The 23,259-nt window shown below is 30.9% G+C and overlaps 3 protein-coding genes across 3 annotated transcripts; 2 read left to right on the top strand and 1 right to left on the bottom strand.

Annotated features, from left to right (window-relative positions):
- Nucleotides 1-98: 98 nt before the first annotated feature.
- On the top strand, nucleotides 99-1,137 carry LOC124537439 (allergen Tha p 1-like). The gene is made up of 2 exons (XM_047114279.1): nucleotides 99-298; nucleotides 571-1,137. The coding sequence occupies exons 1-2, from the start codon at nucleotides 118-120 to the stop codon at nucleotides 756-758; spliced, it is 369 nt and encodes a 122-aa protein (XP_046970235.1). The 5' UTR covers nucleotides 99-117; the 3' UTR covers nucleotides 759-1,137.
- Nucleotides 880-2,278, bottom strand: LOC124537427 (allergen Tha p 1-like). Its single transcript, XM_047114264.1, has 2 exons — nucleotides 2,027-2,278; nucleotides 880-1,411 (listed from the first exon to the last, which is right to left on the bottom strand). Exon 2 carries the CDS (start codon nucleotides 1,402-1,404, stop codon nucleotides 1,018-1,020), a length of 387 nt encoding a protein of 128 aa, XP_046970220.1. The 5' UTR covers nucleotides 1,405-1,411; nucleotides 2,027-2,278; the 3' UTR covers nucleotides 880-1,017.
- Nucleotides 2,279-19,328: 17,050 nt separating this feature from the next.
- On the top strand, nucleotides 19,329-21,637 carry LOC124537426 (allergen Tha p 1-like). The gene is made up of 3 exons (XM_047114263.1): nucleotides 19,329-19,494; nucleotides 19,565-19,751; nucleotides 21,362-21,637. Exons 2-3 carry the CDS (start codon nucleotides 19,565-19,567, stop codon nucleotides 21,562-21,564), a joined length of 390 nt encoding a protein of 129 aa, XP_046970219.1. The 5' UTR covers nucleotides 19,329-19,494; the 3' UTR covers nucleotides 21,565-21,637.
- The last annotated feature ends 1,622 nt before the right edge of the window (nucleotides 21,638-23,259 follow it).

The following is a 23,259-nucleotide window of genomic DNA, read 5'->3' as shown; positions in this document are numbered from 1 at the left end:
GCGCTACTTTTTTCGAAAATGTGCTCTATAAATTGAATTAAAAATAAAAAAACACCAAAATAATTTAAACTAAGAGTTGAATAATATTATATTGTATATATCTTATTGCAGTGAATAATGCTAACCAGACTCATAAGTTATGTCGCAATCCTCACATTGGTCTTAGCGGATTTCTACAGTTCGAGATATGATGATTTTGATATTCAACCACTATTAGAGAACGACAGGGTCCTGATAGGTTACACCAAGTGCTTCCTCGATCAAGGACCTTGCACACCAGAGGCAAAAGACTTTAAAAGTAAGCAATTGAATTTACATGATTGTAATCAACCAATACTTTATAGCTATAGTTTTGCAAAATTTAATTTATATTCCCATATCGAAATTTAACTATGATTTAAATCGATATTATGATATAGATTGTAGTCCCTTAGTAAAGTACTATAAAAATTGGAAGCATATTTTTCTCATAATAATTTATTACGACTATTCATGGTATAATCAAAATTGAATAAAGCAATAATGGTGTGAAAATGAAATATGCTATCAATATCATATTTGTTTTTACAGAAGCAATACCAGAAGCGGTTGAAACTACTTGTGGAAAATGTACTCCGAAGCAAAAAAGTTTAATTCGAACAGTGATAAGGGCTATAATGGATAAGCACCCTGAAGCTTGGGAGCAGCTTGTTGAAAAGTATGACAAAAATAAGAATTATAGAGAGAACTTCAATAGATTTATAGAAGGAAATGATTAAAGAAAAATTGACTAAATTTGTCGTCTTATTTTTAAAAATGATCATGTTAAAATTCACGTTTAATTTCATGAGCCAAAAAGATAATTGCAAATTTATTATTATAAATGAATGTACCAAGATGTTTAATTTTGATAGATATTTATTAACCATGATAGTAGTATGCTGTCAAACATTTTTACAAAATAACAAATAATATTAAAACTGTACATTTACAAATTTTACATTTTCGAAAATAATTGATAGAGTAAGCTAAAATGCATTAAGCTTGCTTCACGGCGTCGATTTTGTCCTTGTATCTTTGTTGGTAGATGTTCTTGGGGTCATACTTGGCTGATAGTTCTTTCCATAAATCAGGACGTTTGTTTACCAGATGTCTTATGACTTTGTCGGCACCAGTCTTCTGCTTTTCGGTACATTTCTTACAATCATGTTCCAGCGCATCAGGAAGAGTTTCTTTGAGGGCCTTAGCGTCAGATGTGCAACGGCCTCTATCAACTAAGCAATCGACGTAACCTTTCAACAGGCGCTGAGATTCCAAAATTTCATCGATGTTGATTTGGTCCCATTTGTCGGTGTAAGTACCTTGTGGCTTACCCCAAGCAACTGCCACGCAAGATGCCAAGGCGATAAGAATGATTACCTTCATATTGAACCTGAAATAAAAACATATATATGGATTACTATAATCTAGTAATCACTTGGAAATATAATCAAATAATTCGCATAAAATCATACATTAATCCATGTTTACGTATAAACATGGAATATTTTATATAATAGTTTGAATTATTAATGAATGCATTTAAATTTTCCAACATGTATATAGCCAATGCATACAACGACTGCTGATACGTTAACTATAAGGAACTTAGTGCTAATAATTTAATTACTATGATTGCCTATTGTTTTATTGTTAGAATAATAGTCTATTGTTATCCGGGGTCGAGGAGCAAACGACACTTTTACAATTTATGGAGTACTAACATTTCACTTGGCTAACTCACTTATCACATATATACATCATACAGAATATAAAATTAAGCTGTCAATTTGATGTTACATTTTGGCAAACGTGTGACTGATAATTAGATTAATAAATTTAAGTTTTTGACGGAGAATATACTTTATTAAAAGGAGATTGTCCTAATGATGACAAATCATTGATAACAACGTTACTTTAGTGCTCAAAAGCAATTATTAAATATGTTATTCTAGTTATTAAATAATTAGAAAACTTAATAGAAATAAATATCGATAAGCTTTCCTACCTTTAATTCGATCCTGTTTGTTGATTCACTGATCGAATCTTATTCAACTGTGAAGACTTAACGCTTGGGTAAGGATATTTATACCATTCAGATTCAAGTATTATTAAGCGTTGCGTTATTGACACCATAACAATTGAAGGGTTCTATGAATCACTGGGTATTAATTGATAAGACAATAGTTTCCCGCGGAAGAAAATCTATAGGTCATCAATCACGAGTAAAAAATGCTGTAAGTGTTCGTCAACCAGCTAGTCAATGCTTCGTGTTCATTTTTAGTCGTATTACAAAGACAAAGGTAAAATTAGCTTTGCACAAACTAAAAAAGATATATGTATACAATAAAAAAGATATGTCTCCTTAAATTTTTTGTTGATTATAATTTGAAGGTATGTTAGACCACAGTTGGATTCTAAAAAGTTAATTATTGAAAAAAAAGTCTTTCTGCCATACCTTCATATAACCAAGCATTGGAGCAGCGTGGTGAAATATACTCCACGCCTTCTCCTCGAAAGTGAGAGGAGGCCTTAGCCCAGTCGTAGGAAATTTACAGCGTATTAATTTTGTAAAATGTTGTTCATACAACATATCTCATTTCCGCTTGAGGTGAAAGCTTGGAACGTATTTCATTACGCTACTCCTGTCATTTGTTTGCCAGAACGTCTTTTTATAATATGGGTCTGTGTTACAGAATTACTGATTGTTTGAGTATCGATAGATGACTACGAAAACTATTCACGTTATCGATTGTATCGTTTTGCTTAATTCTATCGATACTAGCGATAGCTCTCAGTGAGCAAACTATTGATGACGGCAACACAATCGATACTATAAGCAATACTATTAGTAATAGCGATACTATTGATACTATAGATAATGTCGATAGTTTTGCACCAACGATAGTCATAGAATAAACTTTTAGAAACGGTGACGAAGTCAAAATTCTCGTTTATGTTTTTTGATACGAGGCCCTGATTGTATTGAATATTGTCGATTCGATTTATAAATGTCAATACTATCGATACTATCGCTAGCACCTGAACTATCGACAGATTATCGATATGTAAGACTAATGTAGGTTCAATCAGTCTTCGTTGTCAAGCACAAGATTGATTTCAAATATAAATTAAGCATTCCAAAATTTTGTGATGTCACGATTTGAACTTCGAATCATTGCTAAGGAATCATCGATTTTATCGATTCGATGATCTCTAAACAAACGTATTGTAACAAAAAACGAGAAACTGTCGTACACTATTAATAGGAATTAAGAGTATGAAAGTAACAACTGTAAAATACCGTAGAAAACTTGCATCACCCATATAATCATCGAAATAAATGCATAAAATGTATTGAAGATTCAAATGATATGAAAAATGAGGGATTCCTTTTAATTATAAACCTCTATATGAATTTTAATTACATAAACCATGTTAGCATAGGTTTCATTTTATTTACATCATAAAAATGTTTTGCTAACTGGAATATTAACATAATTATTCTTGAAATCATCACAGTAATATCCAGGTATAATTAAAACGAACATCTATTGCTTTATTATTCGCTGAATATTAATGTTAATCCTTTAACACGCAGATTGTTTTGCAATAAGATAATTATAATAGTAGGAAGGTATGGTCGCGACCTAGGAAACTTGTAGACCATTAATTTATGAATCATCTTTAGATAATATTTCTCTTATTAGAAATTAAAATTCATTAATTCAGATATATGCATTACTGTTGACCTACCCCAATAAAGGCGGAGTAGGTACAAAGATTCTACCAAACGTATTACGCAACGGAATTTATGTAGCCTTTGTAAATAGATAGAGTGATTCAAGAGGAAGTTTATATGTATAAAACGTGCATAATATGGTAAAAAATATTGATAATTTTAGAGGTTTCTAATGTGATATCGTAAATAAGCATTTTACTAGTTTACTATTCAAACCCTGGTTAACCCTAAAAGATAGATCAAAGTATTGTACTACAGGATTGTATTATACATTTTTCAGTCTATAAAAAAGGCTTCAATTGTATATTACATAGGGATAACCCGCAATAACAGTATTTAATCTTTTAATTTTTACGAGATATAATGGCTTAATTACAAAGCTATTTTAAGGGGACTACATGAGCTAAATGCAAGTTTTAAAATGCCAAAAAGTATATAATCCAATGCAATAAACCAAATGAAAAAAATATATGTTAATCTTCAGGATAGATGCTAGTTATTAATTGTGTTGAAAACATGATGTAATTAATTTGGTCCGATAGAAAAAAATCGCAAAGTTACCTCTAAAAAAGTCTTTTTTTGTTTTTTAACTACACTTATATACCTTCAATAATTTTGGTCTTTTGTCAGATTATTCTACAAACAATATACTAAAAATTTATTATCTTAATTATTTAGTAAAATCAATAAATTTTTTTTAAATCAGATTTTCTTATTTTCGACCAAAATGCCTAAGTATGGATGAAATTTAATAATAAAAAAAATAAATAAATACAAATTAGTACATCACATGAATATTTAGTGGTGCTTGCCTGGGTTTGAACCCGCAATAAGATGCGCGCGTTCTACCCACTGGGCCATCTTGAAATATGTAATTGTCGTAAACCAAAGAACTAAAATATTTAGAAGTGTCATATACGTAATTCAATATTTTTTAAAGATTGGAAATAGTATCAATTGAAAAATTTTAGCTCGTAGCTTCAGTGAAAGTGGGTGAAATATTGATTGCAAGTATCCAAGATATTTTAATAACGAACGACGACGAACGAATGATTAAAAAAAATATTTTAATAAAAAAATTGAAACGAAATTTATTTGTTTTTTTGTTAAACCAAAAATAAATAAAAATATTTGAATTTAATTGAATCAGTTTTATTTCAAATATCAGTCAAAAACAATACAAATAATTCTAATATCCAAACTATTTTTATGAGATTTATGACTAAAGCCACTGTGATTGACCGAGTTAACCAACAATTCTACTAAACCGACTTGACGATATTATTTTTATAGTAACTTTTTGATGCTGACTTTTTTAACTTAATTTTTTTTCTTTGTGTCCCGATATTAGTAAAACGAACAAACTTTACGCTTTTTGTCAGTGTACAAATTACGAACAGTTCCAATTTTATTTAGTATTACAACTAATTGAATTGATACAGTAAAAATTAAAGAAAAAAATGTTTAAATTAACTATTTTTATATAATAATTTAAGTTTAATTAATTCTGTTTAATTTTATCATAATTTTTTAAATGACACAAAGAAATTAAAATAATTCTGTTGTCCTGTCTATTTTTATGAAATCTATGATTGATAGAATTGACTTCGCTTCGCTTTCGCTCGGCGCGGCGCGCGGCGGTTCGGCGCCATCTGTTGGAATATTCAGGCGTAACCTCGCCGCCTCGCTAAGCGTAGTGCGCGCGGGGACATGCCGTTTTTGTCGTTAGTGTAAGTGTGTGCGCGTGATTCTCAAGGGCAATTAGCTCCTGTAGTCCCCTTAAGCTGTACAGCATTATTCCTTATTCAATTGAGTACTTTAAATGAATTTACAGCATGTGATTTAAATGAATATTTTCGAAAATATTACAGATATTACATTTGCAAAATGGCGGTTTGTATTGTCTAATGACAAAAAGCTATGAACTTTGTATGTGACATTCTGTATTATATTTATTTATTTATTATTGGACAATGTGCGAAGCCGGGGAATGTCGCTAGTTTTTGTTAGTTAGTGTTTTTTGTTTTATGGTTTCAGCTTAATTCTATTCTATTTTGGTTTATATTATATTATGGTTTTAGCATTGAACACGCACTTTTTACCATATTATATATTATTTTGTGTTTAAAAAGTTAATATATTAAATTTGATTTAAAAAAAATCAAAATAAACTTTATTCAAGTGGTGTTTTACAAGCACTTTTGAATCGATTTTAAAAATTAAGTGAAGCTACCACCTGTTCGGAAAGTAGATTCTACCAAGAAGAACCGGCCAGAAACTCAGTAGTTACTCTTTTTAAGCATTTCAAAAAATACAGTCATGTTAGTTAATACATTTTCTTTTAAATTAATATAATATATATAATTACGTAATATACTATATATAATTACGGTGTTAAAGGTAAGGCTCTTGATCTCATTGCTTCATACTTAAGTCAAAGAAACCAGCAAGTTTTTATTAAAGGAATAAAGTTTTCTGGACCTACGATAAAAATGGATGTTCCACAGAGTTCAATTTTGGGTCAGATATTCAGGTGGGAAGCGTATAACCAATCAACGACAAGACCGATATTTGCAAGTTACCGCAAAAAGAAAACCAAATGTTACGGCACTTCAATTGATTCAGAGGCTCCAGCCAGAGGACCAGTTGCTTGTGATTGACCAAACTGTAAGGAGAAGGCTGCATGAAGCTAACCTTTATGCTCGCAGACCGCTTCGTACTACAGCACTACGCCGAGGAAATCGTGGGCGACGACTAGAGTGGGTTCGTGTAAATTTACTCTCCGAAGATAACCAGTGGTCTGTGGTGCTTTTTGCCGATGAGTCCCGGTTCGGTTTCCATCCCGATACACATAGAGTACGTGTTTGGCGATGCCCTGGTCATGACAGCCGTCTGCAACATCTTCAGAAAGTCCATTCATACCACGTCGGCATAATTATGGTTTGGGCGAGAATTCATCTTGGTGGAAGAACAGACCTCGTTTGGATCAGAAACACCATGGCGGCCAAAAAATACCGTAACGAGATGCTTGTGCCAATAGACTAAAAATGGGCCAAGAATTCACGCTCATGCACGATAGCGCCCGCCCGCACACAGCGGGAGTGGTGACGAGATGGTTGTAGGAACAAGACGTATCGGTCTTAGGCTGTCCCGCTCAATCACCTGACCTAAACCCCATAGAGCAGAATACTCCAAAAGCATTCTGTGATTTTTCCCAAGCATGGTAAATATGTTTAAGAAGCGCAATTCCCGCATCAGTTATTGGTCCCTCCTTGTAAAACCAAATTGCTCACTATGAAAAATAGTATTTGTACCGAAATGGATAAGAAGTTGATTGAAAATATTCTTTTTTCGAAAATTTTACTTAAAGACTGGGACGGGAGTATTGAAATAGGCGCGTAATTACTGGGATCGTTTCTATTTCACTTCTTAAAAAGTGGTAAGACTTTTGCTACATTTTAACAATTTAGGAAATGAACCAGTATCCAAACTCTTGTTAAAAATTACTGCTATATACGGAGCAATATCGTATGTTCGTAATCTCTGTATGTCTTGTTATTTAATCATGTAAATATCTGGAGGGTTTGGAGATTGAAATTTGGAACAGCGATAGTCAGAAGAGCACGTGCAGAAGCTAGTATTAAATATGCAACAATTATGTAAAGGGATGCAGGTTTCATGGATGGATCGATTTAAAATATGTTTTCACCAATTCCTCAGTAGCAACTTTAGGTTTTACAAATATACTTTAAATAAAAATCAACACATACCAAATTTACAAAACGTAATTAAATATTAATCAATATCAATATGAACTAATCAATTTTTTTTTGAGCCTTTTATTTAATATAATTGCTATCCAAACTTTTTCCTTCGACGTTGATATCAACGCCCAGATTTAAAATAGTTACTGTTAAAATCGAGACCACGTGGAATAGTAGAAAGAATGTTAGCTGCATCCTATTGAATACCTAATTCGAAACTATGCAAAAACTCGCTAGCCCAGTCACCAGTAGATCCAAAAAAGCAAGGTTTTCTTCAATTAAGATTTTCGCACTAATACATGATCCAAATATATCAGTTGCGTATGGGATAAAAATTCAATTTGGAATACACTATATGAAAATATCATAAGAATATAAATGTCATTCACTTTTTCATATTTACACTGTGGTTTTCTTCACCCTATACCCTATTGGGAGAACTCTGCCTTATAAATTTATTATCAAAAGACAATATTATTATATATATTTATCTCACGTAATATATTAACTCCTTAAGTTTTTAATACTTTTTAATTTTAATATATAACCTCTTTTCTGTAAAATTGTTTTTATTTTTGTTTAGGAGCCAAATAATAAAAAAACGCCTGTAGAATTATAAAAGCAATAGTGTAAATGTACTATTTCTGATATAATAATCCGTCTGTGTTGATTCTATTTTCATTACATTATTTTTTCTCTGTTATTTTCCTTATCGCATTTGATTCTTAATGGAAAATTCTGTTTTATAAAGTTCATTTTTAAATAACCTACAGCGTAATAAGTGTATAAATATATTTAATTAACTATATTGATTGATGTTTTGTTTTTGTTCAAAATTGTTGTTAAAAATTGAATGTTGGCTCTGTAAGAAATAATAACGTTCCCTGAAAATGACAATATGTCATTAGCTTTGAGAACTGAAATGTCCTTTGCTGTAGTTTGGTAGTTTGAAAAGGTTAGTTCAAAAATTCGGGTTTGAAGCTAATAACCGATTGGACTTCAGGCTCGAATGCTCAAATACGCATTTTCAACCGACTTCAAAAAGTAGGATGTTATCAAATATTGATGAAACCGGCTCCAAATATAACAATAACTATAACTACGTTATATAATCGTAAATCGACTTTTAAGTAGTCTAATATTTTTCATTTCATTTTACTTAAGAGGACTCTAAAATATATCAACATATTTATAAATAATTGCGTATTCAACACGCAATTATTTTTATTACTTTTTAGTACATATTCGTTTGTTTTAAAATAGTGTTTTGTTTGAAGTCGGTTTTTCTTTTTGTTAAAATTTTTATTTATAAATGTTTACATCACAGACGAAACTTCCTCAGTCAGTGAAGCCACACATTGTAAGGCAATGCTCAGAGTTAAATTTTAGATTGTTATATTAAAGGTATATTATCGCCATGAGGTTTAAGGTAGTACTGTAACTTAATACTCAAATTCACCTTTAAACCTTTATGTTACAAACCACTGCTGCAGGTAGAGGCGGCCCTTTTAGCCTTTTTAGGAAATTTTCTTAAAAAATACGGTCAACAATTAGGACGTGTGATTACACTTTTCTTCAAACAAATTCATATTATAACTTGATATATTTTATTTATTCAAACAATGACTTATTTAAAATAACATTGAATTTTTTTATAAAAATCCTTAAAGTTAGCTTAATTAGTTTATGATTTAGACCATGCTAGTGTTTTTGCTAACAAGTAAAAACTAAAGAAACATAGACTAGGATTAAAATACTATACGATAAAAGCATCCACCATACTTAATTGTCTTTTTCTATTTTCTATGATTTGTAATACATAGTATTACGTCTTTTCAATAATAATCACTGAACAAAGTGAATAAATAAATAAATATGAGACAACATCACACACATTACTCTAATCCCAATGTAAGTAGCTAAAGCACTTGTGTTATGGAAAATCAGTAGTAACGACGGCACCACAAACACCCAGACCCAAGACAACATAGAAAACTAAAGATAATCTAAATTGACTCGGCCGGGAATCGAACCCGGGACCTCGTACCCATGAAAATCGATGTACACACCACTTGACCACGGAGGTCGTTAAATTTAGCAATTTCCTTTGTACATTGGATACAGCTGCTATCTAGGAACGATTTATGTGATATTGACGTATTTCTCAAAAATTCCAAACGCATTAAATCCATTGTCAATACCATAGATTAACCAATATCTATCCATGATATCGCGTCAATTTTTTTTGGATTTTCACCTCCTGTGTTTGAAATGGAAAATAGATGCCTATTTTTATAACATATTATTCAATTAGCATTTAAAGAATAATAGATTGTTGTGCCACACTTGTGGTTGTAATAAGTGAGATTTTCGCTGTAAAATTTGCACCAAATTGAAACGATTACAACCAATTATATCATACTAAATATTTTTCACTAAAATACACTATTAATATGAGCGCCTAACATTAATCGACTATAAAATGGATTAGTACAGGAATTAAAATAAATACATATATTGTCATAAAATGGAACACTAAAATATTTAAAACCTAAATTCCAACAGCACCTAAATGACTCAAAATCAATATCTTTTTTTGATTCTCGCTCGTATTCAACAGAATGGCACATCGTATTATAATTGGTGTTGTCCGTAGTTTAAAGTACAAATAACGCGAGCGTCACTTTTTTGACGTACAATTTAATATTCCCCAATTAAAATAAAAACAGCAAGATGGTATTGATAAGCAAGTTTTGAAATGTGTATGACGTTATCTGCGAATGAAATTAATGTTTACGTCACAGCTATAGTTTTATAAACCGTGTGAGTTTAATTATAAACTGAAAATATTTACAACTTACTAAAACCCTAAGTAAATAATGTAATTTACCAAAATATATACATACTCCTTCGGCTTGGTTCGGTTCAGTAAAGGTTCACCATGACCCGAGAAGAACCGGCGGAAGAAACTCGGGTTTTTTTTTGGTCAAACTATTTTTAGTAAGTAAGAATAAATACCTAATACATTGAATATCATAGGTTTGTCATGCAAATTATATAATTATTACTGAATAGCAAACTCTAACCTTACTTTTTACAAATTAAAATAAATTTATTCTTGATAGAAATGATTAATCACTTTACTTGAGCCTTTTTTTGCCAATACTTTGATATATACCATACTTCTGAAGATTTTTATTTTTATGTCTAAAAAGACGATGTTCTGCTATCAGATACTTAAAAAGAAGTGCAATTCTTTCTGTATTACTTTTTACTTGGTAGTAAATAACATACTTTCAATGAACGAAAGTTGCGAGTCAACTTCTGACTGACACAGGTAATCACGGTCGTTTGGACAATACTTGAGACATTGTGTTTCGTAATGCTGCCCGCCCGCCGTACATGTGTGTACTCTTTCTGTTCCGAATAGAATCGGAATTGAGGGCGGAAGTCTTCTTCAGTGAGACCGTCATGGTGTAGGAGACGGTGCAGCGGAAATGGACGACTGATTCCGTTCGGTGGTGACGAAAGCACTGACGCTCGTAAAATTGTAAATAGAACATGACTTTGTGGCTAAGGAATTATTAGGTGGGGCCCTCGTATGCCATATTTCAGATGACTCCGAGAAGGACAGCTGGTATGCCTCGCAGCGCATACGCGGCTAAGAGTGCGAGGAGGGTCGAGATTCTTTTCCACCTGAGCATTAAGAGCCGAACGGAGCAAACCACGGGATAGGCAGCGGTTGGATAATGTCAACGATCGTGCAGCCTCTCCTATTCGCGACCAAGATGATTGACTTCGAATTCGAATTCGATCCACATATTCATTATATAATATTCTTTGTTTTTTTACTAATAACCAACTCCAAAGAAACAACATTACAAGCAAAATATGCAACCTTGGGCTGTTTATAATGGTATTAGGACTGCACTGGTGCGCATGAGTGTTAGCCTTGTCAGGTGTTTAATAGAGCATCATTTTATTACGGTACAAGACTGCACTCACGATTCTATACATTTGATCACCAGGGCAATAATAAAAATCCATGTAATGTTATTATGCCGATTATTCTACATAATTCAATCAGCTGTCATCTTTGTATTTACAAAAAAAAGGAATCTCGAATACGCGGTCGTTGAGTAAAATATTTGTAAGAAATAACTTTGTATCGCATTTATGAAATGTTTACTGGGTTACGCACTTACGGTTGGCATTAGCTGACAGGGCATTTTTATATGAAACATTATATATTTATCGAATGTCTAGTGACTTTAAGTGAACCTTAAAAACAATAATTATGAAAACCAAAGTTCAAAGATTAATACAAAAGGAGGCTTCATATAGCTTCATTTAATTGCATGTCATTATTCTCTCTTCATTCATATTTAAACTATTCTTCCATAATATTCATTTTAATGAGAATCTTTGTCTGTTATTGAGATTTTATCTTTTCTCGAGCAATAGGTTTTGTACTTGATCTAGTACACAATTGAAGGCTAAGTGCATCCATTATGCTGTCTATAGGTGTCAACGTCAAGCATTCAGTATTCAATTGATAATAGCTTAATACGTAACAAAGTTAATTGCTACCTACCTAGGATTTTCCAAGCGTTTGTTTTAACGTTTCTTTGAAGTGTACCACAGTTTTGGAATACTTCCAATTCCTTGCATGATATTATCAAATTTAATCAAGCAATTATTGTAACTCTATTGTTACAAAAAAAATATGATACATTCTTTAATATGTTTAATTTTTCGCACAGAAATATACAGATAAAAATATCATAATTTTAAAATATTAGGAGTTACGCTGTCTACATTTTTTGTGGGTTTTTGATAAGATGCTCAGAATACCAGTTCGCTAGTTTATTTCATGGGAACTCTGCAAAACTATAAGATATATGATTGTATGTAATCTAGAAATAAAATTATAAAAATAGACAAAATATATTTTCCATACATACAAAAGAGTTATGGTATGTTAAGATACAACAAGTAAAATAAAGTGTAAAGCAATAATGTCATCTTATATGTATATTAATAGTGTAAGCAAATTTTTGACCCAGTTATTATGGGACGATAGCTGCAAAAAAATGATCGGTTATAATCTTAATTTGTTATATTTATTTAAGAATTGCCTTTAGCATATGAACTGATAGTTTACTCATTTTAAATTTCTTCAAACTCTTCGTCCTTTCTAATCTCTAATAATAATCTGGTGTATTGATTAAAATTAATAAATTTCTTTATTAGGTGTAGGCGGTATTCAGGGCGTAGCTCTTCAATTTACTGTACAGAATAAAATCTAGTGCATGTCCAGTATTTTAGTAATAGCTTTTGATTCTCCCTGGAAAAGCGACAGTTTCATTTGGGAATTTCTTATATTCCTGTCATCAAATCATAGGTCTCATTAGCTCTTTCAACTTTGGTGTAATCAGTAATTGACTTTTTGCTTTGGTATCTTGTCCTTCCAATATAAAATATTCCTAATATTCCAATATAAATATTTGCTTTAAAGTTGTTGCATTATTATTGCATTGGCAGAAATTCGGAGATGTTAGGTTTTTTGGAAAAAATACTTTTGATTATAATTGTTTTACATTAAAATTGGAAGCTACTTGTAAGATTGTAATGAATCCACGCGTAAACTTATTCGCAGTTTACTCCCTACGTGGTAAATTTCCGAACTTTCTTGTAATCTTTTCACTTATTATATCTTATTAAATTATATTTAATAATGTTCTTTATCACAATAAGGCAGTAAAAAAATCTTTCATATTATATCCATACGATCAATAAGAAATGCAAAGCCACACACTATACTTACAAATGTAGATACCACGACTCTTTATTATCATAAGTTTTTATTAATGATAAAATCTAAAGCTTTATTAACAACCCGTCGTGATAATAAAAAGAACACTCTATAGCTAGATCGCCTGTACATTATAGAATTGTTCATAAAGTTTTATTATACAGACCGGTTTCATGAGTAATTTTCTTATGATCTTAGCTTAATTATATGCTATCCAATGAACTGGAATATTATTAGATATAAAGAAGATTTGAGACTTGTTATTTTAATTAACTCTTATGAAATATAAATAACATAGTATAGTAGATACAAATTAGATGTAGCATCGGAAAATGCAATGAAATGAAAATAAAACCGATTACTGCATATTTACAATACCAATAGAAATAGCTTCCTATCGCGTCATTCGACGCTATTCGTCGCTATAGATTCCCGCGTCAGTTCAACTCAAGAAAACAAGTGCATGTAAATCGACGTGTCAAATTGACGAATATATTAGGTCATACGATATTAAAAGTTATTACGTTTGTGTAAAGATCATATTCATATTATGTGATCGGTTTTACGAATTTTGCCGATGCTACATCTAAGTTGTGTCGTACTATAGATATCTATGAAAGGAAATATTCATAGAATTTAATTTACAATGGAAAATATGTGATGCGTTTGGCGCATTTTGTGGTAGGAATCAGCTGATTTCGATGAGATAGAGAAGTCTGTCTGTTTGTGTTTGCAAATTAACAACTTTGACCTTGAATTGTAAAAAAAGTAAAGTAACAGCCTGTAAATTTCCCACTGCTGAGATAAGGCCTCCTCTCCCATTAAGGAGAGAGTTTGGAACATATTCTACCACGCTGTTCCAATGCGGGTTGCTGGAATGCAATGTGGCAGAATTTCGATGAAATTAGACACATGCAGATTTCCTCACGATGTTTTCCTTCACCGCCGAGCACGAGATGAATTATAAACACAAATTAAGCACATATATATATATATATATATATATATATATATATATATAGTGGTGCTTGCCTGGGTATGAACTCGCAATCATCGATTAAGATGCACGCGTTCTAACCACTGGGCCATCTCAGCTTGACCTTGATTTGATATGACGTCATTAGTGGTATTATATAAATAATCTATCGTATTCATTATGATTACATGAAAAAATGTCACTTTGTCAAATTATATCAACGTCAAAAAAATTATGTAGATATAAGTAGTTAAGTGGAATTGTGTTGTTTTATAAACAAAGTTATATAAGTAGAGAACTGTTTGTAGTGTATGAAATAGCAGAGTTGTTAACCAATCGCATTGAATATGTAAGTCTAGGTCTGTTTATCATTACGGAACATACAGTATCCCATAAATACGTTATAAATGATCATAATAACAAATTAACTCAACATCTTTTCTTCTTTGTTTACAATTCGAACGTCAAATTAAATGATTAAAAAAAAGTAATTTATTATTCAAACACGCCTGTCATTTGAATTATATTTTTAACGCACTTATTTTTTTATATGCCCGAATAAAGAATACGAGGCGTGATCAGTCTATTAGGGACTTTTTTTAAACAGTTCTGAATAGAACATTATTGAAACGAGTATTACTCTTAACGACGCAACAGATTGAATAAAAGCTAATTTATATCTTTTGACATTTCGCTTTGTTTACGTTTTAGAATAAGAAAAAAAAACTAAATAACGACGAGAAAAAAAAATATTGTCTTTGATAGAATCGGTTTGAACGTATGTCAGTCACACAAAGTATAGCGATGTTTAGCACTACGAGTTTAGTTTTGTTGGCTTTTGTAGACTGTTCTAATATTCATTTAAAGTTTGTAAAAAAGTAACCAATAAAATTATCAGCTTTAAATTATAAACTAGTGGATCTCTCAAACTTCACGTTTATTCAAACGATTTTTTAGGAATTTGAAACTTATTTCAGGTTTTGTTTCGATTTAATTTCATCTTGATGACAAATGGTGAAACGTTTTTTAAATTGTACTTGGTGGTAGGGCTTTGTGCAAGCTCGCATGGGTAGGTACCACCCACTAATCAGATATTCTACCGCTAAACAACAATACGCAGTATTGTTGTGTTCCGGTTTGAAGGGTGAATGAGCCAGTATAACTACAGGCACAAGGGACATAGCATCTTAGTTCTCAAGGTTGGTGGCACATTGACGATGTAAGGAATAGTGAATATTGCTTACAGCGTCATTGTCTATGGGTGATGATGACCACTTACAATCAGGTGGCTCATATGCTCGTCCGCCAGCCTATCCCATAAAATAAAAAATAAAAAAAAAACAAAAAAATAAATAAATTCAATGTCAAATACCTAATGTAAAATTTAGTGTAAACTTATAAAGCCGTAGTACTGAATCTTTGCTAAATCGCAACACCTTAGTAAATTGCAATCAAGAATCTTCTTTATTTTTCAGCATATAGATATTCATAATGAAACCATTACCGATTTTCTATATGCAGCTATAGTTATATAATCACTGAGACATAGGTCGGCTTACGCTCTGAATATAAAAGATGTACTATGAGCCAAGCTTTGTAGCCGAAGATCATGGGCTGAAGTCCAAAAACTATTACATAGTTTCCATAAGCCCTCCGATCGTTATTAGATTCCCTTTACGAGCAAGGGATCAGCAGTAGTAGATACCATTTTAAATGTTTTCAGGATCATTTCTTCTGTATATGTGTGGCGAATTTCATAAGTGACGTTGGTGAGATTACTCTTAAAAATTTTCTTCAAAGTATGGGTGTATGTATTTCATGGTATATCTTTGAAAAAAGGATATTCGTACAAGATATAACCTATGTATGTCTAAATAACTATTTTAAATACTTAACAATATATCATGTATATAAAAATGCTATATATATGTACTCAAAAACGTAACAGATTTTTTCTGAAACTATGACACTATTAACATAAGATAGTTTGCTGGCATCAATACTATAAACTTCACTAGCATCTTCTATCACCTGTTTACACGAGGTTTATAACTCTCCTGTAGAACAATACGTACACTTATCAGGATACTGTATCATTAATTTCTACGATGATTGGCGTTTCTATAAGTTGGGAATAATAACAAACACGTTTTTATCACATTTCATGATCTAATTATTTTATGATATGATTTAGTTACGCCCTTTTTTAACTCTCAGAACCTGACTTATGTTATGACTCTATTGTTTTTTAATATTCTGTTGTGTGTCTCGTACATATGCATTTTGTTAAATTAATAAGTGTAGTTTTCAAAATAATGATATAACTGCTAACTTTTTTCTCTATTAAATATTGTCGAAGTAATTGTTTTATTGAACTTGATAAACAGACTAGATAAACAGACAGAATCGTTTCATTTGTTTCTACGAACAATAAAATGCTATTCTATACACTGTATTCTATATAAGAAGTCGTGATCAATTCCTATAAATTATATATAACGCGTTCGGAGGCATACATTATGGTAATTTTCCAGAGTGCCTTTTGAATTTTAAAACAATCATACGCATATCATGTTTAAATTTTAAGTTAAAAAAGTTACACAATTGTTGGAAAAAAATGAAAAATATCATTATATTTTTTTTCAGATGTTAATAATAAATAATAAAAATTCAAGGTGACAGATAAAAATTTTGTGAACGGGTGTATGCACGCTTCCCTCAATTGTTCAAAATGTCACTATTATACAGAGTGTACTTTTTTCATTAAAAATAAGTAAGTGAACTTGAAAAAGAACAAATTAATAAATATGCTTGCTATTTTCTATAATTGGATCAACTGTCTATATTAAATTTTCTTGCTAAGATGTCTGTCGAGCCTGCCTTTATACTGGCTCACTGGCTATTTCAACTGGATCAAAACCATACTAATTATTACTGTTTGCATTTGAGAATTGATTTTGGGTATCGTTTTGGATGGTAACCAAAACAGAACAAATAAAATCAAAACATACTTTATTCAAGCAGGCTTTTACAATTTACTAGCACTATTGAAGCGGTATTTTACATAGTGTAGCTACAAGTAGTTGGATTGTAGTTTCTACCGCGAAGAACCGGCAACTAACCTAGTCCTTTTGAATAATAATAATAAAATACATAGTTACGTTAATTAAATACAATAAAAATGTGTGTACATACCTACTATATAATATATCCGGCCTGGAAGTCAACAAGTAGTAGTAGAAGCTCTATGATTATATTTCTTTATTATTGTATATGTGCATATAGTAGTAAGGATAAGCTTATAACGCCAAGTTTCGGACTCCGCAAATTCAATAAGTCTTTCTTGGGGAAAGGTATCCGTTTCTATAGTAAAATTCCGCAGACATTTTTAACTTTGACGTTTCGTAAATTCAAATCGTTTATAAAAAATACATTGGTAAAAAAGGCGTATTACTCGATACAAGATTTTGTAGATGATAAAAAAGCATGGAATTAATACCGGTTCTTCTCGGTAGTATCTACTTTCCGAAACCAGAGTTGCTTCACTTAATTGTTTATTGACGATTCAAAAGTGCTTGCAAAAGCCCACTTGAATAAAGTTTATTTTGATTTTGATTTCTAAGTCTTGTGCACATACAATGACAGAACCATAAAGTGATCCCAATTACGGGAACAGATTTTTTCACTGTCAAATATATGATTAAAAATTCGTTTCACAGTTAGTGTTAAACACAAAATGTTAGATACTTATTAAAATTAACTGCATCAGAAAAATAATATAAATATGAAATAAGCTGACAGATGTTTCTGAGTTGTATGTTCTGTCTGTCTTATGTCTTATCAAAGATTCGAATCTTTAAAATTACGCAACAGGTTTTGATGCTTTTTTAAATAGATAGTTACTCAAGAGCAATATGATCAGTGTTTCTCTACTATGTTATGGATGTATTTTTGTTAACAGTACTTGCATAACATAGTAGTGAAATACTGCCCATTTTAGGGGTTTCTAATGTGATATTGTAAATAAATACATTATTTTTTGCGATAACATTGCAAGCGATGACTGAACTCTACAAGATAGATCAAAATAATATACTACAGTATTGTATTGCAATGGTATATGTCTATCTCTCAGGGACAATAAGCATATTTTAATATTTTAGTTTTTATGAGAAGTGATGACTTATTTAACGAAGTGATTTGAAACAACACAGCATTAATCCTAATCTATGTAGTACTTACAGTCAGCCAAAAAATCCCTATAGTATATCTATCAAAAAACAATACGAGAATACATTAAGAAATATGTTTTTTACAAAATACCTTTTATACGATAGTATACTGGGTCAATCAAGGGACTCGTATCGCTTCTTGCTTTTGACTGTTGAGGTGCGTGCTGACACCGGCTCCAAATATAGCAATAACTATAACTACGTTATACAATCGTAAATCGACTTTTAAGTAGTCTAATATTTTTCATTTCATTTGACTTAGGAGGACTCTAAAGAATATGTTGAATAGGCAATTATTTTTATTACTTTTTAGTGCATATTTATTTGTTTTAAAATATTGTTTTGTTTGAAGTCGGTTCTTCTTTTTGTTAAAATTTTTATTTATTTAAACTTAAATCATTTAGATGTTCCTTAAATTGGTTACGTAGTTTTTGTATCAAAGAAAATCAACAAAGACATATTTTTTTATATTAAAAGTTTTGTTTCGTTAATTCATATATTTTATTATACCATTAATTTAACATAAAAATATCTGAATAAATATTTCACAAAATAAGTATTAAAAATAGCTACTGCATAAATCATGACCACGTGGAACGTTGTTAGAGGGATACCAGCCATACCCGTTCGTAAAAATACATAGTGTTAGTATTTCAGTTTAAAAAAACATCATAGTATTTCAAATTAATTATACAAGAAGAAAGGACTCGAATAAAATACGACATACGTCTTTAATTTAATTAAAATTCAGCATTAATTCATGTAGCTGAAACAAAACAGCCTGTATAGTTTCTTTTTATGCACCGGGAAAAAATGAAACAATGATCTGACGAAGAGTAAATTAGACGTTTTAAGCTTGAATGTGTCTACTATAAATACATGAGCAATCACATACTGTAGCATAAGTCACCATCGCCTTGTGGAATCGCAAACTCGAGTACATAACGGTTAGTTTTATTATAACCATAGAATTTATTACGTATGTAAATATATGCTAATTTATCCTTTACCTTCTAGATGTTTACCAAACTTTTTGTTGTGACCTGCTGCCTGGTCGTCGCAGCGCTCGCGGAGGATAAGTATACCGACAAATATGACAACATCAACATTCAGGAGATCTTGGAGAACAAGAGATTGTTGACAGCATATGTCAACTGTATGCTGGATAAAGGCAAATGCAGCCCCGAAGGCAAGGAGTTGAAGGGTAAGTTGACTATTTTATTTTATTTACAGTGTTGTCACAAGTACTGAAAATCTTCTTCGATCAGGATCGAATGTATCAGGGATGCACTATTATTATGAATAACATAAAGTGAAAGAAATGGGATGAGATAATAGGAATTTTAGTAATTTCTATCATTCAGGCATTATGAAATAATAATACACTTAAAAAAATATTTCTTTCTTAGTGTTACTTTTAATAATAAACTCAATGGGTATGTCGGAACTAAAAATTAGAAGGTTTAGTTTTTATTTGATTTTGTGTAGAAAGATGCATGCTCAATGTTGTCAATTTCTTTAATCCCACCATCGAGTGATTTTGGTTAACTACCGCGTACAATAAATCAAGATGGAATCTATTATATTAATACTAACAAATAAACGCCTGATAAAAGAAAAAAACTAAACTAATTTAAAAGTTAAATATTCATTTTCAAACCGATAGATGATAATATCCAGACAGTTTAGGTATATGTTAGTGATAATCTGTTAGTAAGGATATTTTTTTATTTTGTAGTAATACTACTAATCATACATCGTTTGAAATTCGATTATAACTAATACTGAAATTTTGAAGAAAACATAACATGGCTTATCGGATGTTTCGGACATTATTCCTATTCTTAATTTTTTTAAGCTAAAGCTCATCAGCCAAACTTAAACAACAGTTAAAAATCAGTAGAGATATCGGTGTTGTTAAGTATTTGCTTGTTTATTATAGATCCCCCTATATTCGAAATCTGAAATGATTGCCTCTAACTAGAAATCCTCAACCATATCGAGTAACTTTAATAAAATGACAATTACCTGAATTCACTTTAGCAATAGTGACACGGTTTCGCACGTGTGCAATATATGAATAAAGAAAATGATAATATTATTTATACCTGACATCACAAACAATGTTGCTTTCATCAGTAAAAAAAGTATTTTAATACTGGATCATTAGTTTCTAGGGTTACAAATTACATCTACATGCAAATAAACTGATTTTACACCATTACTATTATTATCATCATCATTATTATTAGTAGTAGTAGTAATTCTGTATTCATTTATTAGTATTGAGTAATTAAATTAAGTTATTGTCCTTAGATTGTTAACAATTAAAAGGAAAATATTCACAGTGTTTTCGACAGTTTACTATCTCGTGAGATAGATTATAATCTAATCGTATTTATAATTTTACGGGTCATACTTATAATTTCATTCAATAATAATTAGTATAATCATTAATTTTTAAATTAAATGTATAAGCAAGAAAAATCATTAACTAAGTGACATTTACTTTTAAGTAATTGGAGTTACTTTTCCATTAAAAGCCAAATTCAAAGTAGTAACCATCCAATCATAACATTCAAAAATTAGTGACACCTAGAGTTTCTGTTTCAAATATATTGGTCGAGTTACTAATTAGTAGTTACTATAAATAGATAGATAAATAGTAATTACAGCTAGAAGGGATATTCCACGGATAACGTGGTTAACATCGTTTACAACGGACAATGTTTATTAAAGAAAAACCATTCTCTCCAAGTTAACCTAAAATAAATTTGAAGTGAAGTTTCATTCATAATTGTAATCATTTTGCAGACCATATTCAAGACGCACTCGAAACAGGCTGTGAGAAATGTACCGAGAAACAAAAGGACGGAGCAACGACCATAATCGAACGGCTTATCTCACACGAGAAGGAGTTCTGGGATGAACTGTGTGCCAAGTACGATCCCGAAGGAGTCTGGAGGAAGAAGTACGAGGAACAAGCGAAGGAAAAAGGCATCATCATACCCCAATAAGGAATACAAAACGAAGGTTATGGATTTTTTTTACAATATTTTGTAACTTATTTTTAATAAAGATTTAAATGCATGTATTATTTTAATGACCGGCCTTCTCCTTTTGCATGAGTAATCGTTATAAAAAATCAAGACATTGTTTTTGTTAATGCTTTTTATTATAATTAATGTATTCAAGGTAAATAACAAAACATTATTTTATACATTAGAAACATTATGTTACATAAACATAAAATAAAAAAGTCTGTTTTGCACGATAATGTTGTACAATTTAAATCATATTTATTCATAGGCTGTATATATTTTATTGATATAGCCGATTCTGAACATTTATAAATTTCGGGCCTTAGTTCCGTTTGTATAATCTACGTCGTCTACGCTGAACAATACTATATACCACAAAATAATACCATCCTAGACCTGTCACCATGTTTTCTATACAGCATACAACATACGTTTTAATTGAATTCACACTTCAATGGCGTGGTGGGATATTCTCCAATATATTCACCTAGAGAACAGGAGAACATATGTACATTGATAAACAAAAAAAACAGTCTTACTTTTATAAAATCAACGAAATGAAAATTAGTACCGATGTAAGATTAAGTAAGTGTAATATTGAATATAGATTTTGACTTTTACTGGAAATATTTTGGATTTAGGATTTTGAACTATAAGAAAGATTAAGGTTAGATAATTATTAAAATAGTAAAGGGTTCCGTATTAACTTTATAATAATCATCATCATCATCATAAAATTTGTCCAAAAAAAAAACATAAGGAACCTATCAACAGCCCTCCCTCTCAGCATACAGATGCAACAAACGGAAACCGCTACTTATATTATTGCATTCTGCATTTGAGTAAGAAAATGTAAACAAAATATATCAGTTATCCATGAGACATCAAACGTATGAATAGTGCATAATAACACTGCCTGGATCAATAATTACAATCAAACAATAGCTGTAATTAATTACAGGATTATCGCTGCACGTTGAATTAAAGATCCTTTAACACTGTAAAAAACCTTGCATACATGATTTAGATAATATTTTGACGCTACAAAAATAATATCCTCGATATAAATATAACTCGAATATTATCTATAACACGTATTTTTTTTTCTATACGGATCCTTTGTGAAGACAAAGTCTTACATTATACAGCCAATTTAAAATTAATAATAATTTTATTATATTATATATTTAATTTTATGTCCCTAGTATTAATACAGATTATAATAATGTTCAAACGTTCCTATGTGGTTGATCTTGCTATACCAACCGCTTTAATTTGTCATAGTTTTAATCTGAAATAGCAGTATTTCTACCGTCAAATATAATTTATTTGTACTATTTTGTAATCATTTAAAAACTGGGAACCTATATGAATTGTATTAGTAACAGATTTAACGAACAGTTAGCTGTATGACGAAAGATCCGACTAGTAGAGTAGAGTGCGGATCGACATATGAGTAGGGAGCCCTTCAATCAGGTAGACCAAGTCTTTGACGAAGGAAGCTTGACCTAATGGAGAAACCATGCGTTGGCGTATCTTGTGCCTATATCTAGCTGTGATTTTGATGATGATGATTGATTAGTTAGACGAATTATTAGTAAGACCGTGTTTTTGCAAGAATAACGGACAAAACCTCACATCCAATGACTGATAGAGTTTTGACGATAAACC

The sequence above is a fragment of the Vanessa cardui genome, chromosome 18 (assembly GCF_905220365.1).
Source record: "Vanessa cardui chromosome 18, ilVanCard2.1, whole genome shotgun sequence".
Classification (NCBI taxonomy): Eukaryota; Metazoa; Arthropoda; class Insecta; order Lepidoptera; family Nymphalidae; genus Vanessa; species Vanessa cardui.
This window is presented reverse-complemented; position numbering and strand designations above follow the sequence as displayed.